Source organism: Miniopterus schreibersii (assembly GCF_964146895.1).
Source record: "Miniopterus schreibersii genome assembly, chromosome: 14".
Lineage (NCBI taxonomy): Eukaryota > Metazoa > Chordata > Mammalia > Chiroptera > Miniopteridae > Miniopterus > Miniopterus schreibersii.
In genome coordinates this window covers 41,338,110-41,354,102 of record NC_138114.1, presented here as the reverse complement: position 1 = coordinate 41,354,102, position 15,993 = coordinate 41,338,110, and the positions used below count along the sequence as shown (strand labels likewise).

Here is a 15,993-nt window from a genome sequence, read left to right as displayed (position 1 = left end):
ACTAAAAAGTATTCTTGGAAGCAGCAACCAATGCCTATATTGCAAACCCATGTATTGATGAGCACTGTTCCTTAACAAGCCCTAAAAGGTGTTTTGATTGCTATAAAACTCTCATTCTTAGTGCACAACTAACAGATCTGTCTTCGTGAGAAGTACCATTGATGTATCTTTGAGTGGCCTACAAGTACCTTAGCCAGACGGACTGGGAGTGACAGTATTGTTCAGGATTCAGCAAGCTTCGGCTTCAGCCACCAGCATCAGCTGTGAATTGCATTCACATATCCATATTCTCATTTGCAGTCTCCATCCTAGAACCTGGCATGGCATTAGGAAATCTCGACTTCTGGACACCAGAAGTAGATAGTCCTAGAGGAGTCACAAGCTGCTTGATCTGTACAAAGCTTTGCCTGTGTATTTTTTTTCTGGGAAAGGGTTCATAACTTTCTCCAAGAGGTCTACAATCCCAAATAGGTTAAGAATCATTACAGTAGAGGAAAATTCTATTACTGCTGCCCAAATGTTCTACCTAAATATCTGGGTTCTGCAGAAGTATAACCCCATTTGAAAGGAAGGAAGACTTATTGTTTTGAAGGACTTTGAATCATGTGTGTTCTGCCAGTTTAGTCTCAGAAATATTCACCAAGTTAAGCTAGTTAAATCATTATCCGGGCACGGAATGCAGTGTCTTTCATCATTTCATTTGATTTCCCCACTCTCTGCCATGAATTTAGTGCATTATGTGTACCAGATCAGACAGTCTGAAACAAATGCAGACTACAGCCCCAAGACTTTGGCGACACACACACACACACACACACACACACACACACACACAATGTGGATGCATGGAACAGAGAACATATGATTTTTGAATTATTCGAGGGGAGCAGTTGTCTCACTGAACCAAAACAATGCTTTACTCAGTTGAAGCCGCAGAAAGCACAGAACACAAGTTATGTTGGTGGGATTCATGTGACTTTTAATTCTTACTTTACTAACGTTTTACAGTAAGTGTGGGGAGTAAAGACAGGGATGGAGTAAGGGAAAGGAAGAAAAGTATTTTTCGAGTTCCTTGAACTATGGAAGCATGTGCTAGGATAGGAAAGTTCAGTAAAAGCATTATGTCCTTATCACTGCAGAGCTCTTAATGGGAGAGGGTGACAGAGACATGGCAACTCTTTAGCTCTGGTGAAGGGACTGCTGGCAGAGAATGAATCCTGCATGGAACTTGGCACACGTGGAAGACCGGGCAATGCAGCGGCTACAGTTGGGCAGGTGAGAAGTCGATGCTCCAGAATCTGCTTCCTAGCCCGTGAGTAGGAGCATGTGCGCGCCTTCTCTGGGCCGGGTGTCTCTTCCCCTCCAGCAGGGGAGAGCCCACCAGTCCTGCAGCCATGGGAAAACTGTTGGGCAAGACTCTTTTAGAAAAGAGAGATTTCTTTTTTGTATTTGCTGGTGGCGGTGACTGACCAGTGACTTCTTTTGCTTTGGGGCAGTAGCACTGTGTCCTGGTGATAACATAGTCTGCACTTAGCACTCTTAAAAGGCATGGGAGAGTGGAAATGGGGCCTGTTTAGGACCTAGACTAGGGGCAAGGGGAATATTTGGATTCTAAGGAAACAACTAATTCTATATCATCATAAACAAACCGACACAGATCAATGAGACCTTCACTTTTTCCATTCATACAAATACTCACCTCTTCTATCTTATATTACTAAATCTAAGGTCAGCTTAATCACAGCTTGGGATAACTATTACTGTGTTTCTAACATTAAGGTGAAAAGCTACATTCTTAATTGAGTAGATCCCGCCCCTCCCCCCAATTAAATGGATTTGTTAAGCCGAAAAGCCTAAAATCTACAGTCTTCATTATTTTATTTGTTGGAGGCAACCCTTAAAACTTATCACTGCCATTTTTATTTCAACCTACAGAATTGAAAGGCTATGAAACGGGCAGGGTGAAGTCATTACATGAATCAGAGAAATGGTCAACATGCATCTTATTTTACCCATTCAGCAAACAGAGCTAAAGGCGGTTAAGTTCTTTTGAGAATAACCTAAATGTTAAGTTTAAAAGGGAAAAATACTACACTAGCTTTTTTTTTTTTTTCCTGAATGGCAGAAAAAGATATATGGAATTGAGGCCGGTGGGAGGAAAAGTGTCCGTCAAACAAACATCTATCATCTGTGAAATGGTTCTATTAGAGTGGTCGGGTGTGGACCATTAGTTTATCTTTGGCAGTGATCTTATAGTTTAGGTAGCTAGAGTGAGATTATATAGCTGGGCAATGGCTGGTTATAGTGAGTGAAACAGGTTTTAATTTTAATCCACAGCAAGTGATGATCACAGATTTAGCACCTTAGTTTGCACTTCCTCTGTACCTGAATCATCTCTCACTGTAAAGCCCGAGCTTTAGGTGAGAAAGCTGTGTTCCTAGGTAACTTCTCTGTGATGGCTCTAGGCCTGCAGTTTGCTCCAATCTAAGGGATGGTTTTCTTATTAGAGAAGGTAGGTATTCAATGAACGCTAAATATGAGACTGAAGCCTTGGAGGCGTTTTATAGTGGTGAAAGGTGTTTTGGTTCAGGAATAGGCTGTTTAACAAGTCAAATGCATATTATCCCCTCTTAAGCATTAACTCTTTTTTAAGCAACAGAATTATATTTTTTTGCTTGAAATGGTGCTTTCTTCTGTATTTGACTTCTCGGTTTTCTTAGTGGATATTACTGTCTCCTCCAGTATTTCTTCAAAGCTTTCCCCTATGTGGGAGGTTTTCTTAGAGGCTACCTTAGAAGGCTCCTCCTCTGCCTCCTCCTCTTTCTTAGGAGACAGCCCAGCGGATGAGACTTTGGAGGTTGCAGAACTGTGGATTTTAGGTGGGAGCAGGTAACTTGGATTGGGAAGTGGATTCAGCCCTAAAATGCTTGATCCACTGGTGCTAAAACGTGTCTCTTCTCCTTCCAGCAGTTTCCTGTGAATCAAACAGAGAAAAATCTCAGGAGGCCAATTTGCAACTTAAAAAAACAACCACCACCCTTAACCTTGCAGCTCCTATTTGTTTTAAAAACATTCTATAAGGCTTTGTAGTTTATTCATGAGATTGAGACTGATAAATATTGAACTCCAAGGCTCAAAGACTTGGAGTTATGCAGCGCAGGCAAGCACCCTCCCTCAAACATCACGCACACACCATACGCACCTTCCGCACCAGCTGCGTTTACAGCGCTGTCAAAGGGAGACCTAGCCTGTTCACTAACATATTAACAAAGGAAAAACCTACAAATCCCCTTGGCCTCATCACACCCAGTTTTGGCACTTAAGAGTCTACAAAGCTCTAGAGAAAAGTAATTTTGCTAATTAACTTCATATGCGCAATAGGAGTAAGGAAGTAAGAAGTCCACAGAGGAGGAAAGAACTGCCTAATTCCGCCTGAACTTGAGATCTGCACTTTTTCAATGTACAGGAGTATAAACGGAGTGGAACCAGCAATATCAAAGACCAGTGAGAGAACCCGTTTCCGATCCCGGCCTACATGGCATCACAAAACAGTGGCCCCAATACCTTGTTTCTGGTAACTAATAGCTTCTATTACCCTTTCTTTAAAATCAGTGATATCTTTCCCCATCCTCCCCCACCCAGAGGAGATAGGAAACACTAGAGCCACTTATTTGGGGAAAGCTGGCCCAGGTCACTGCATTTGCTTGGGTGAGCACGCCCTCTGAAGTACCTGTAAGCTGCTATCTCAATGTCAAGAGCCATTTTGACATTGAGTAAGTCCTGGTATTCCCGAAGGTGGCGTGCCATCTCACTCTTGGTGTTCCTCAGGTCATTCTCCAGTTGCCCAATGCTATCCTGGAAAGCGACATAGCCAACACATTTAGGCCAAAACCAGCAGAAATTCATTGAGATTGCCACAAGTCAAGGATTCTCAACCCTGACTACACATTAAAACTTCCAGACCTGCCCCCTCTCCCTGCCCAGCCCAGATTCGGATCCATTTATCCTGGGGTGGGTCCTGTCACCTGCGTTTTTTCATAAAGGTCCCAGGAGATTTGAATGCATGGTGAGGGTTGGGATCTTCTACCACCACAGGGCACATGGTCCTCAACCGAACACTAGGGAGATATTTTCTGTGTTTTAAATCCTTTTTTTTTTAAACCTGAGCATATGTTTATTGATTTTTTTGCGTGTGTGAGAGAGAGAGAAATAGAGAGAGAGAAAGAGATGTATCTATGTGAGAGAGAAGCATCAACCAGTTTGAACTCGAAATCTTTTGGTGTACAGGATGACACTCCCACCAACTGCACCACCTGGCTGGGTGGGAGGTATTTTCTTCTTTTTATTTGCTTACCAACCCTCCCTTGCTTGTTGTATTTGCTGCTAATTCACTCACTTATTGCATGTCCTCTCCTTTACGCAAAGCCTCAGGTTAGGAGCTTAGATTCAGAAAATTCCGACTATGGGAAGCACAGAGAGGACAGCAAATCTTTTCTGCCTCCATTCGTTTTGATGGTTTCCTGGAAGTCTGCTACTCAATCACTTTACGGAAAGCATTTTACTCGACAGATAAGGAGGAAGCAGAAATACTCCATGGAATTTTTTTTTTTTTTTTTGTCCACATGGCAGATTGAAATTAAAATATTTTTTAAAAAGAAACTAAGTTTATGTAACAGTTTTGCTCCAAATTCTTCCAGGTGCAGACCCAGGCATAGAAGAAAAATAGCTCTACATTTATGATTCTGGAGCAGCCAGAAGGATCTTTTAAAAACACAGCAGATCCTATTGTTTACCTGCTTAAAATCCCCCAACGCCTGTGGAATAAAGTCCAAACTCAACATGGCCTATGCTCTTCCCCTTGCTTACCGTGTTTCAGCTACCCTGGCCTTTTCTTTTGCTCTAGTCTAGAGAGCAAGAAAACCTGCAGAAAGAATTAAAATTCATACGGTCTACCTGTCCCACAAATATTGACAGGAATACTAAAAAGGAGAGGCTCAATGAAATGATGGCTACAGAGCAAGGAGTGATAAGCAGTGGGGAAAATACATATTATACTGGACAGCAATGGAAATGTTTCAAAGTGTGTTAAGACATTATGAGGGTTTAAAGGACTTTTACCAAGAAATTTTACTTGCTGGCTGAAATTTGAGGTTAAATTAACCTATAAGCAAGTCTACTAGTGATGCATCAGGCGTAAGAAAATCAATATTAGCTGTGGTAAGGGGGGAAAGTGCCTAGGGTGAGGTTTAAAGAGGAGAAAGGGGGAAATGTTCTTATTACCCAAAGGAGCAGGAGAAATACATGAGGAAAAGACAAGGATTTCATCAGGATCTTTGGGGTGTAATTCTTGTCCTGCCACAAATATCTAACATACCTGTCAGTTTTCTATATTTTAGTTTCTTCAAAATTTCCATTTCTGCATATGGAGAATTATAAAATTTATTATCCACTGAGGTGTTCTGAGATTCTCAAGTTGGGATTCCAACTTCATGCACCTCACATTATTATATGCTGCCATTATTTATTAAATTAGATAGTAGGCATTAGAATAGCACTTGTCACATAAGAACTGCTCAATAAATGTTAGTGGCCTTTATTATTGTTAATGTCATACCATGTGACTTTCTACCCTTTTAATCTTATGGACAAATTAACCATGAGCCCTTCCTACAACCCCTTAGATAACTAAGGAAAGCAGTCTATAATACAACTTTAATATTGAATGGTCAGGGATATGGCCCTTAAAGTACTAGATTTTTAAAAATACAACAATTTTGCATAAAAACCTTTCTGAAGTAGGTTGTAACACTTTTAATTAGGACATTAAACATAATGCAACCTTTCTCAGCAATCACGGGTTATGATAGTGATCAATTATTTTTCCATAATTCGGTGGTGTCTTTTATCTTTTAGGTAAACTGAAGTATACCAGGCTGTTTATTTCTACCCTAAATGACCTCAAAGAGCAGTGTTTGAATTAGTGTTTGCTAGTCATTGGTTTTCTTTGTTCCTGAAAGAACTGATCTGCTGCTACTTCTTGAAATGCCCGACTCCAGTGGTCCCTTCTTCTCCATCAGGCTGCAGGCTTGAAATCCAAACAAAGTGCTTTAGAATCATGCCAAGTAAGAATGAATACACCGGGGGCATCAGCAGGGTCAGCTTCCTAATATGTGATTTACAGATCGATATTTCTGTCTCATTAGCAGGTTAATTTAAAACAATTATTTTTGTTTCACAGCTGTGTTTTCTGAAAAAGAGGTTATTGGGGTGTTGAGCTCTAGATAGATGAGATTTCCTTGAACTTGTATGTTTCACATTTCACACGTCTATTGCATGGATCAGAGCAGACAAAAAGCAGGACTTGGCTCCTTTCAGAAGGACGTGCTGACAGCTGATCATTGCTCTTCAACTCTCCTCTCTTTGTTTGCGCTCTTTGTTTCCCTACACCCGGCTGTCTAGCCTCGCCCTTCAAAAGCTCTGCCAAAGATGGCTCCCAGCTCGGGGAATCCGAGCAGAGAACCGCACCGCCCCCCCCCCCCGCCTCCCCCCCAGCACACAGCTGCGGCCGGCCTAGCCTGCGGGAACGGGGAATGCAAGAGCAGCACGCCCAGCTCCAGCCGGGGTCTCCCCTGGAGGCGACAAAACAGGGCTGGGAGGGTGTGGGCTGGGAGTGAGAGGAAGAACTGGCTACCCTAGCATCCGCAGTGAAGAGGAACGACAGACAGTGCTGTAGATTTCATCACTTTGGGGGCCCTCAGCCGGGCAACGGTAGTGAGTGCAGCCATCTGGAATTACTACTCTGCACAATAAACTTAGGTGGGGAGAGAGGGTTTTTTTGTTTGTTTTTTGTTAATCCTCACTCAAGGATATTTTTTCCATTGATTTTTTTTAGACAGAGTGGAAAGGTGGGAGAGAGAGACAGACAGAGAGACAGACAGACATTCATTGGTTGCCTCCCGCAGGGGCCCCAAGTAGGGCAGGGATCAAACCTGCAACCCAGGTAGTGCCCTTGACAGGGAATGGAACCCTCTACCCTTTGGTGCACAGGCTGATGCTCTAACCACTGGGCAACACAGGCCAGGGCAGGAGAGAGGATTTTTATATGTGACCCACCCATATGCCTTATTCTCCCTCCTGTTTTTGTTTTATCCCCACATTTGTGGGGTTTTTTTTTGTCCCTACCACACTTCAAAATCTTGCATTGTATGAGCTGGTTTACACTAGGACACGTGGTTTAGGTCCTTGCACGTCAAAATCAATCTGAGGAACAATGAGATCCAGCGTTTTTATTGAAAACAGTTATCTTTGGGCCACACCTACTCAAACTACTGAATCCATATCATCAGGAGTGGCTTGAGAATTTTTTTTTTTAAGCCTTCAAGTGACCTTGGTATGTCAGTGGGTTTAGGAATCACTAGGTTCAATTTATTTTTGTAAAGGAGCTATCATGGTAATACAAATGACAGTAATACAGTGAGGCAGAGAGGGGCAAGAACAAAACAAAACAGAAAGCACATGGAAGAGTTAAAGTAGAAATAAATGCAGCTTTTTCCCCTTGAATTCTAAATTCAGGAATTGATCTATCAGGCTATAGATTTACATGCAGGTAATGCCACCCCCCCAATCTCCAGGGACCAGCCCCTTCTTGCTATTTAATTAGGCTGTATTCCAATCTCATACTGGAGAGAAGAGGGCAGATTTGGCTCCTCTCCCTGGAGAGCATTAAATAATGGTGAACTCGATTGTTCAGCAAGGTCTTTCAAGGAAAGCTTTAGCTTTCCAAGACTGACCATAGTACAGGGCCAGGGGCCCCAGCACTCTTCAAAAATGTCCTTAGATGTCTTTGGAAGAATGGAAGCTTTAATGGTGGTGAAGCAGCTATGCAGGAACCCAATTCACCGTGTTTTAGAAATGAAAAAGGCTTCAGCTAAAGAGGGTGACTGCATTTGGCTTCTGAAGACAAAAGCCCTAGCTCTTCATCATTTCTCCTGTTGCCTGATTTGGACCTCGCATGCACCACTGTGTACTTACTATGTCACCTTCAATCATTCTTTACCTTTTCAAAGTGTACTAAGCTTTCGCTCCTCAAACAGGCTATCTGCTCTCTAGGGCAGAGAAAACGTGACTTTAATGGAGCCTTCGTCTGCCTCTTGGAGGGTGGCAAGCTTGAAAAGGAAAATGTGCCTACTACTAATCACTGAAGCAGAAAAAGAGAACAGCCTCCCATTACTGCAGTGAAAGGGTAGAGTGAAGGGGGTGAAAGGGCAAGAAAACAACTGCTGAATCTCACTGTGAAGAAGGAAGCTTTTCGTCTTCATCAGCACTGCTGATACTGTTATAACAGCCAGAGTATACCCTTGTGGCCTCAGGCCTTCAGGTTCTGCAGGTGAGGCTGTGAGCCCCTTTTCAGCCTTAGGTCTCAAGGGGTAGGAAATAGCTTTCTGTCCTCTGATCTCTTCCACTCCATCAGCAGGTCCACTGAGGCACCGAAAGCAAAAGCTGATGGGGGCAGCACTGCAGAGCTGCAGACATGCTGCAGTTTCTGTTGTTTGTTTTTTACCCACTGTAGACTATGTCTACATGACCCTACTATTGTCTAACACTGAAGGCCTTTTAATGCAAGTAAAACAAGCCAGACAATATTGTCACTACCTCTTAGAATTCAGGGGCTATAGCAAGCAAACAGAGGACATGACAAAGCCAAATTCAGATGGCAGTCGTGGAAAAGTTATTTTTTTGTAGAAATATTGGGCTAGTCCTTCAGATCACCTAGCTCATCCTTTGAGGCTGCTAGAAGAAACACGAGGCTTCAATTAATTAAATGTGACTAATCCAAACCTTCCAGGGGGTAGGCCACATAGTGAAAAGTTCGTTACAGATCTTGAAGCAGAATAGAAGTCTTTACTTGAATAGTACTGTAATTGCAAACTAACCAAAGCAAATGGCCCAAGAAGCTGTCTTCCTTTATCAAAGAAAGTCACTTACAATGAACAACAAATACCTGCACACCAATAATTATTCTTTATCTTCAGACTAAAATCATACTTTTGGTGTTTCACTCCTTTCTTGTATGTATTTTATTAATGTTCCCTAAACCCTATTAATTTAATCAAACGTAAACTTTGGTCTTGGCTAGAATGAATTATTGCAAGCTTCTGAATTATTAGCTTCTACCCAAAGGAGTTTTTATTGTACCTTGAATCTGAACCACACTATTTAGATTATTTCCTACACTTTTCTCCTGCCTCTGTGCCCTTGTGGTCATAAGCCGAGAGAATATTTTATATAGAAAAACTGAAGATGCAGTGGTCTTTGTTTGGAGGGGGGGAAAAGAGCTAATCAAGGGAGCTTAGAGGATAGGCAAAGATGAAAAATAAGTGGCCTATAACAAATATAGAACCCATCTCTTTGATTTATGACATTCACTTAGACTGGGAAAATATTAAGAAAATACGCATTTTCAAGTGGGACTTCACTGCTGCTGAGCAGATTAAGTGGTTTTTGTTAAGTGCTAAGCCATCCATGAAAGTGAATATTGATACTATCTACGGGGTGACCTTTGATTGCAGGTAGCCAAGACTGATGTGTTGGTGTTGCGAAAGAAAAAAATCAAAGCAGTTAATTGCCTAGCGAGACATAACTGGGACATGCGACGGGGGAGACATTTCTGAGATGGGAAGAACTGGAGATCAGCACCGAGGACAGCGCCCCGGCCATTCTCGTTTGCTCACTAGTGGAAGGCTTTCTTTAGGAAGAAACAGCATCAATCGCTCGACAAGGGAACCCTGTGTGTATTTGCGTCGTGTGTGTGTGTGTGTGTGTGTGTGTGTGTGTGTGTGTTTTGTGTATATGTGTGTTGGGGGAGGGGTAGAGCAAGAACAGGGCGGTTACGCTAGCCCAACCACCCATCTCTTTGGTTCCCAATCTCTACTCCTTTGAGGATAAAAGTCAAGGAAATGAGGGTAGAACCCTTCCCAGTTCAGTCTAGCATTTTTTCCCCAACCTTAGGGCAGACCATGCTCTATAAATATCTATCCCAGGGCGCACTTTAGAAAGCCTTTCAAAGTCAACAAAAAAAACCAGAGAGCCGAGACAGCCCGGCCAACCACCTCCGCTGGGCTCACTCCTACTTTGGGCTGGGAACTGCTCTTCAAGTCTTAAGCGTGTATATTATCACATGCAGACACGGAGGCAGGAGTTAGATTTTCGGGATCTTAAGAAGAGAGAGTAAGGGCTTTGGATGTAAGTGAGGGGTAGGAGAAGAGGGTGTCCAGGCTCCTAAAATTATCAGTGGAGCGTCCAAAGCTTTTTGTTTGCCAAGGCCTCTAATCCAGCCTCTTCCCCTTCCTTCCCTTCCCCTCCCCTCAGTTCCTTGGGTCACAATTGTTCGGGAAAGCGCAGGTAAGTGCGGGAGGGGACAGAGCGCCCCTCCCCATACAGCACTCCAGCCCTTACCTGGTAGCTAGCCACTTCAGCGCTGTGTCGCTCCTCCAGCTCCAGGATCTGCCTCTCCAAGGACTCATTGGCTCCACGAAGGCCCTCGATCTCGATGGTGCGCGCCTGAAGCTGGCGCCGGTACTCGTGAATCTCCTCGCGGCTGGCCCGGATGGCTTCGGTGCTGCGCGCCGCCTGCTCGTTCAGGTTGGCAAACTTGGACTTGTACCACTCCTCGGCGGACTGCAGGTTCTTGGCGGCCAGGGACTCGTACTGGGCGCGGATCTCCCTCAGCGCCGAACTCAGGTCTGGTTTAGCCACAGCCACATCCACCTCGGCCGCAGCCTGCGACGACGCCTGCAGCGTGGCCAGCAGCTCGGCCACCTCCTCGTCGTGCACCTGGCGCACGAAGGCCAGCTCATCCAGGAGCGACTCCACCTTCTTCTCCAGGTCCAGGCGGGCCAGCGTGGCGCCGTCCACGTCGCGCTGCTGCGCCTTCAGGGCGCGCTCGGCGCCCTCGCGCCCGCGGCTCTCCTCCTCGCAGCGCGCCCGCAGCCGCTGCACCTCCTCCGCCAGCCCGTCGCGCTCCAGCAGGGCCTGCGCGCGGGCCGAGCTCGCCTCCTCCAGCTGCGCGCGCAGGTCGCGCAGCTCCCGCTGGAAGAGCTCGCCCACGCGCGACGGCTCGGCGTGGCGCTGCCGCAGCGCCGCCAGCTCGGTCTCGAGCGCGCGGTTCTGCGTCTCCAGCTGATGCACCTTCTCGATGAACACGGCGAAGCGGTCGTTGAGGCCCTGCAGCTGCTCCTTCTCGTTGGTGCGGATAATCTTGTACTCGTTGGTGCGCGCCGCCGCCTGGCTCAGGTCCAGCCCGTCGGACGCGGGAGGCCGGCGGTAGGCCAGGCCCAGGCCGAGAGACGCGGTGGAGCAGGCGGCGGAGGAGGCCACATTGCAGCGGGACAGCGACTGGGAGCGGTAGCTGCCGGCGCCGCCAACCCCGGAGAGGCGCGAGGACAGGCGAGAGCTGTCTCCGAACACCTTGCGGTAGGAAGAAGGCCCGCACAGGTAGTGCTCCGAGCTGAAGCTCATGGTGCCGGGACCAGCGCCGGGAGAGCGACTGCGGCTGTAGATACAAAGGAGAGGAGAGGTGCGCCGGGCGGGGCGCGCCGGGGCGCTGTGCGCCGGGTTTTAAGGCGCGGGGGTTGGGGCGGCGCGTTGAGGGCGGAGCTCCTGCTCTGGACTTGGCGTGGAGAGTGAAGGGGGGGGGGGCATCGGGATCGGGGGAGGGGAAGCGCGGCGATGACCGCAGCTGCGCACGCGACTGACCTGGGGCTCCTGGACTGGGCCATTTGCACAGCAGCCGCCCCCCGTCCTCAGTGTCCCTCTCTAAAAATCGTCTGGTTTGGAAATGACTTGAGCGCAGGGGTGCCCAAACAACTCGGGTTTTCCATCCCGGAAACCACACGGTTCTGTCGCGTCCCCTGACCCTGTCCTAGGGTTTTCTCGGAGGTGTCCCCTACGCCCATCCCCACCCCGAAGCTCCCGAGCTGCAGGCCCCGTTTTTCCAGTTAGAGTGGGGACCCAGAGGGCGAGGCTTTGTCCCCTCCCTCAGCCCGTTCGGGGTTCCCAGGGGAAAAGTGGGCCTACGTCAGAGAGCTTCTCGTTAGCTGTTCCTCTGCAGCTCCGGGACTGCCAGGGGCGGGAGGCTGCGCAGAAAGCCTGCGACGCCCCCCCCTGGGGGGGGGGGAGGTAGGTAAAGTATGCGCGGGTCTGAGTTCCAGAGAGTGGAAAGAAGCGGAGAAAAGAGCTAGGATGGCCGCGCTGGCCACAGCCGCGGCGCCCCTGCCATTTGTGTAGGTGTGCTCTCACGTTCACCACAGTCCTCACCACTCTCCGCTGAATTACGCCCACCTTCTTCATTCCTTTACCTGTGTGGCCCGGTAGACATTGGCGATTTCAGTCTGTGTAAATCCTCATGTGGCTTGTGAGGGCCCCTTCCTGTGGAGATCTCTCTTTGGACAAAAGAGATCCTTGCAAACAGATCCCCAGGAGTGGGGAAGAGTGGTGGTAACCGAGCTGGCCTCCTTTACCATGCATTGGGGGGCTCAAAGAATGGGATCTGGAAAAATGAAGCTGGGAGGAGTCAGTGTGGGGTCTGCAGTATGTAGTACTTACCTTCAAGCTTATAATATCTCTCAGGATGTGGCTATGACTTTAGAGGGAGAGTGGGAAGACCTGTTAGGAGATTCCAGAATTTCAGACTGAAGACATTTCTTGGTCTTGGAATCTCAAGGAAGTAGCTCTAAGGTAAATTTTGACTTAATGGGAGGAAATATTACCTGAGACAGAAAACTAGAGGAAGGGAAACAGGAGTCCAGTGGGACTCTGAAGCATATCTCCTGGCTTTGTGCTTGGTCATGGGAGATGGTCAGGCCTTTTCATAGCCTGTTCCCTGGTTCCTATCACAGATCAAGACCTGAGCTGGAGGAACTCAATTCTGAGTGCTTTGGGTTTAGAAAGACCTCATGAGGTGAAGGATGGAAGAGTGCTCACACTACTGAATACTCCGTGCTAGCGATTGTGCTAAGACTTTTGCATAGGTTTATCTCCTTCCGGCCCCTCTTCAGCATGGCCCTTACCTCTTTCTTACAGATAAGAAACCGAGGCTCAGCTGTAGTACTCTGCATAAAGTCACTAGCACATTCTTTCCTCACCACATAATTCTACTTCGTAGAGCAAGGAAACTCTTGAAGTCTCTCTCTTTCTCTCCCTCTCCCTTCCTCTCTCTGAAATCAATAGAAATGTTTTTTTTAAAAATCAGCAAAATACCCTGGCTGGAGTTTCACCTTTCTTTCTCCTTCCATTCACCAACAGAAGCAGTACTCCAAAGGCAAAACACACGTAGAACAGAAGAAAGTATACAGAAGACCCAAATGATCCAACAAAGGAGTAGTGGCACTGGACAATCTACAGTGGGCTGCAGTTTGCATTCACTGAACAGCTTCCCAACTGAGATTCCCCCATGAGAGTTATACCTCCCCTTTCTCAAAAGGGAGATATAAGTCCCATGGGGGAATCTCAGGCCCAAGATGTTTGGCTTTAATAATTTTAGCACAAAGCTGTACTACAAAGGAGTGATTTTGGCGGAGCCTCAAACCACAAGGCCTTCCAGCTGGCCAGGTTTCCTGAAGGATTGCCCTGTCTTCATCTTCCCCTGATGTCAGACTCAGGCACTACAGACACATGGGTGTCTAATTCCCAGGTTCTCCCTCATACCACATCCTATGTGGCCTCCCTGTGGCATTTGGCAGTGCTCACCACTCTCCTTTGTTCCAACGATTCAGTTTTCAGCCTTCTGCTCTTCCCTCATAAACTTTTTTTAGTTGTTAGGTCTCCTAGAGTCAGGGAGGTTTTGTATTAAAGTCTCCTTCGTGAGAGATCCACCTTTGCATCATGGGTCTTCCTAGACATGGAACTTTGACTAAGTCACTGTTATTTGCTGAACCTTAGTTTCTGCACCTGTACAATTTCAATGAAACCATCCACTTGAGTGGTTTCCATCCTGACTGCACATTAGAAGCAATGTTGAAATTGTTAAGGTTCCAATGCTTCTTCCTCCATGAAGCCTCCCCTGCTATTTCCATTGTAAAGTGGTCCTTCCTTTCCACGAACTCTTCTCCTCCTACCCATAGCTGCACATGGCGTACAGTTGCCTACCATTTTCTGCTGTAAGACACATCAGTCTGTGTGGTTGTAGTTTGTTCACAAGTTTAGCATTGATGCATAGTGTTCCCCCCTTCCACTTGTTCCATATTTTTTCTCAGGGTGCTTGGGGTTTCTTGGTGACCATTTCTATTTAAAAATAAAATCAAAACGAAAAGTTTGTTTTGGCCTTAGCATTCCGCCTGTGATTAAGCTTATCCGAAGGCTCTGTGCATCTGTGTGCTTCTCTCTCTTTCTCTCCAATGCTTTTAGCCTTCCCAGAATCGTCTCTTCACTCACCTCTCCTAAATCCGAAGTTAGGCTAAACTGGAGTTACCAGGGCTCGGGGATTAGGAGAAACAGGAAGGCTTCCCCGCGCAGGCACGTTTCAGAACCTCGGACAGCGCCCCAGCCTTCCTTGGGCGGGTGCCTGCTTTTTACACGTCACAAAAATGTCGTTTTTTGTGGAGTCTAAAAAGCAGACTTTTGCTGACGCCCAGAGAAAGAGTTCTAGTCAGCAAATATTTCAGGATTATTAACTGCCTGGCTGTGGGAGATACAAAGCTCTTAGAGGGCTCCATTTCCCCCAGTGTCTGCTGTATCTACATGTCTGCCAATGCCTACAAAGAATCCTTTAGTTCAACTCAGCAAACTTACGTGGGTCAAGCTTTTCCCTCCCTGGAAAGGGAACTGCCTAAATACAGATACACTCTGAGAAAGGGAACAAAGGGACTTCAATTAAATGAGAAAAATTTTTTTTTTTTTTTTTTTACAATTAAAAAGTATATAGATCTTTATTGATTTCAGAGGGAGGAAGGGAGAGGGGGAGAGAGAGATAGAAACATCAATGATAGAAAGTCATTGATCGACTGCCTCCTGCACGCCCCCTACTGAGGAATCCATCCTGCAACCCGGGCATGTGCCCTGACTGGGAATCGAACAGCAATCTCCTGGATCGTAGGTTGATGCTCAACTGCTGAGCCACACCGGCCGAGTGACTAAATAATCTCTTCTAAGGGGTGGTCTCCATGGGGTCTATAGGAGAGAGCACCAGAGCATTAAGAGCCCAAAAGGGGCAGGAGAGAGCATGACAAGGTGAAGTGGAGAAGAGGAGCATTCGGGGAAGCCTGGGGTCTCTGAAAGCAGACATGGTGAGCTTTGCATTGTTCACACCTGAGCACACAGGTAAAGGAGAGGCCTCATACTTCCCTAAAATGAGAGTACAGAGGCCTAATGCCTCCTCTTCCATATACACAAAGCAAGAGTCACTAGACTCATTTTCCAAAGATATTTATATGATGATTCAATATACTTTGTCTTCTTTGTACCTCACAATAAACTTAGGGTTTTATTATCTCCATTTTCCAAATGAGTAAACTGAGACACTGAGAGGCTGGGAAACTTGCCTAAAGTGCCACAGCGACAAAATGGCAGAGCTGGGCCTTGAACCCAGTTTCTCTGACTCTAAGCTGGTGTTCTTTCCATTATCCTGTATCCCTAATGGGACCTTTGTGTGTGTGGTAAAATATACATAATATGATTTTTATTATTTTAACCATTTTAAAGTGTACAATTCAGTTGCATTAAGTACATTCAAAATGTTGTGTAATCATCACCACTGTGTATTTCTAAAACTTTTTTATCATCCCAAACAGAAACTCTTTCTACATTAATAACTCCCCAGTCTCCCAACCTCTGGTAACTTCTATGTTCTATTGAGTTTGACAATTCTGAGCACCTCATGTAAGTGGAATCACACATTATTTGCTCTTTTGTGTCTGGCTTATTTTATTTAGCATAATGTTTTCAAGGGTCACCCATGTTATAGCATTATTAGGACTTAATTTCTTTTTATGGCCTATT

At 46.1% G+C, this 15,993-nt stretch overlaps 2 protein-coding genes across 4 annotated transcripts in view; one reads left to right on the top strand and one right to left on the bottom strand.

Annotated features, from left to right (window-relative positions):
* Positions 1 to 957: 957 nt before the first annotated feature.
* INA (internexin neuronal intermediate filament protein alpha) lies at positions 958 to 12,119 on the bottom strand. The gene is made up of 3 exons (XM_081158957.1): positions 10,456 to 12,119; positions 3,731 to 3,855; positions 958 to 2,974 (listed from the first exon to the last, which is right to left on the bottom strand). Exons 1-3 carry the CDS (start codon positions 11,515 to 11,517, stop codon positions 2,662 to 2,664), a joined length of 1,500 nt encoding a protein of 499 aa, XP_081015083.1. The 5' UTR covers positions 11,518 to 12,119; the 3' UTR covers positions 958 to 2,661.
* The window catches only part of NT5C2 (5'-nucleotidase, cytosolic II), a 111,787-nt gene continuing 106,898 nt past the window's right edge, over positions 11,105 to 15,993 (top strand). The window contains exon 1 of one of the 3 annotated variants that reach the window (XM_081158951.1): positions 11,105 to 11,575. The gene's annotated coding sequence lies outside the window, so the exon portion shown is untranslated. The remainder of the gene's footprint in view (positions 11,576 to 15,993) is intronic. The other 2 variants (XM_081158950.1, XM_081158955.1) reach the window with 2 other exon arrangements.

What these genes read in the sequence shown, in the direction of transcription:
- INA (XM_081158957.1), bottom strand. Translation starts at nt 11,517, where the DNA reads ATGAGCTTCAGCTCGGAGCACTACCTGTGCGGGCCTTCTTCCTACCGC. An exon ending in CTGAAGTGGCTAGCTACCAG is followed by an intron (nt 3,856 to 10,455) that starts GTAAGGGCTGGA and finishes GTCGCTTTCCAG; the next exon opens with GATAGCATTGGGCAACTGGA. An exon ending in ATTGAGATAGCAGCTTACAG is followed by an intron (nt 2,975 to 3,730) that starts GTACTTCAGAGG and finishes TTTGATTCACAG; the next exon opens with GAAACTGCTGGAAGGAGAAG.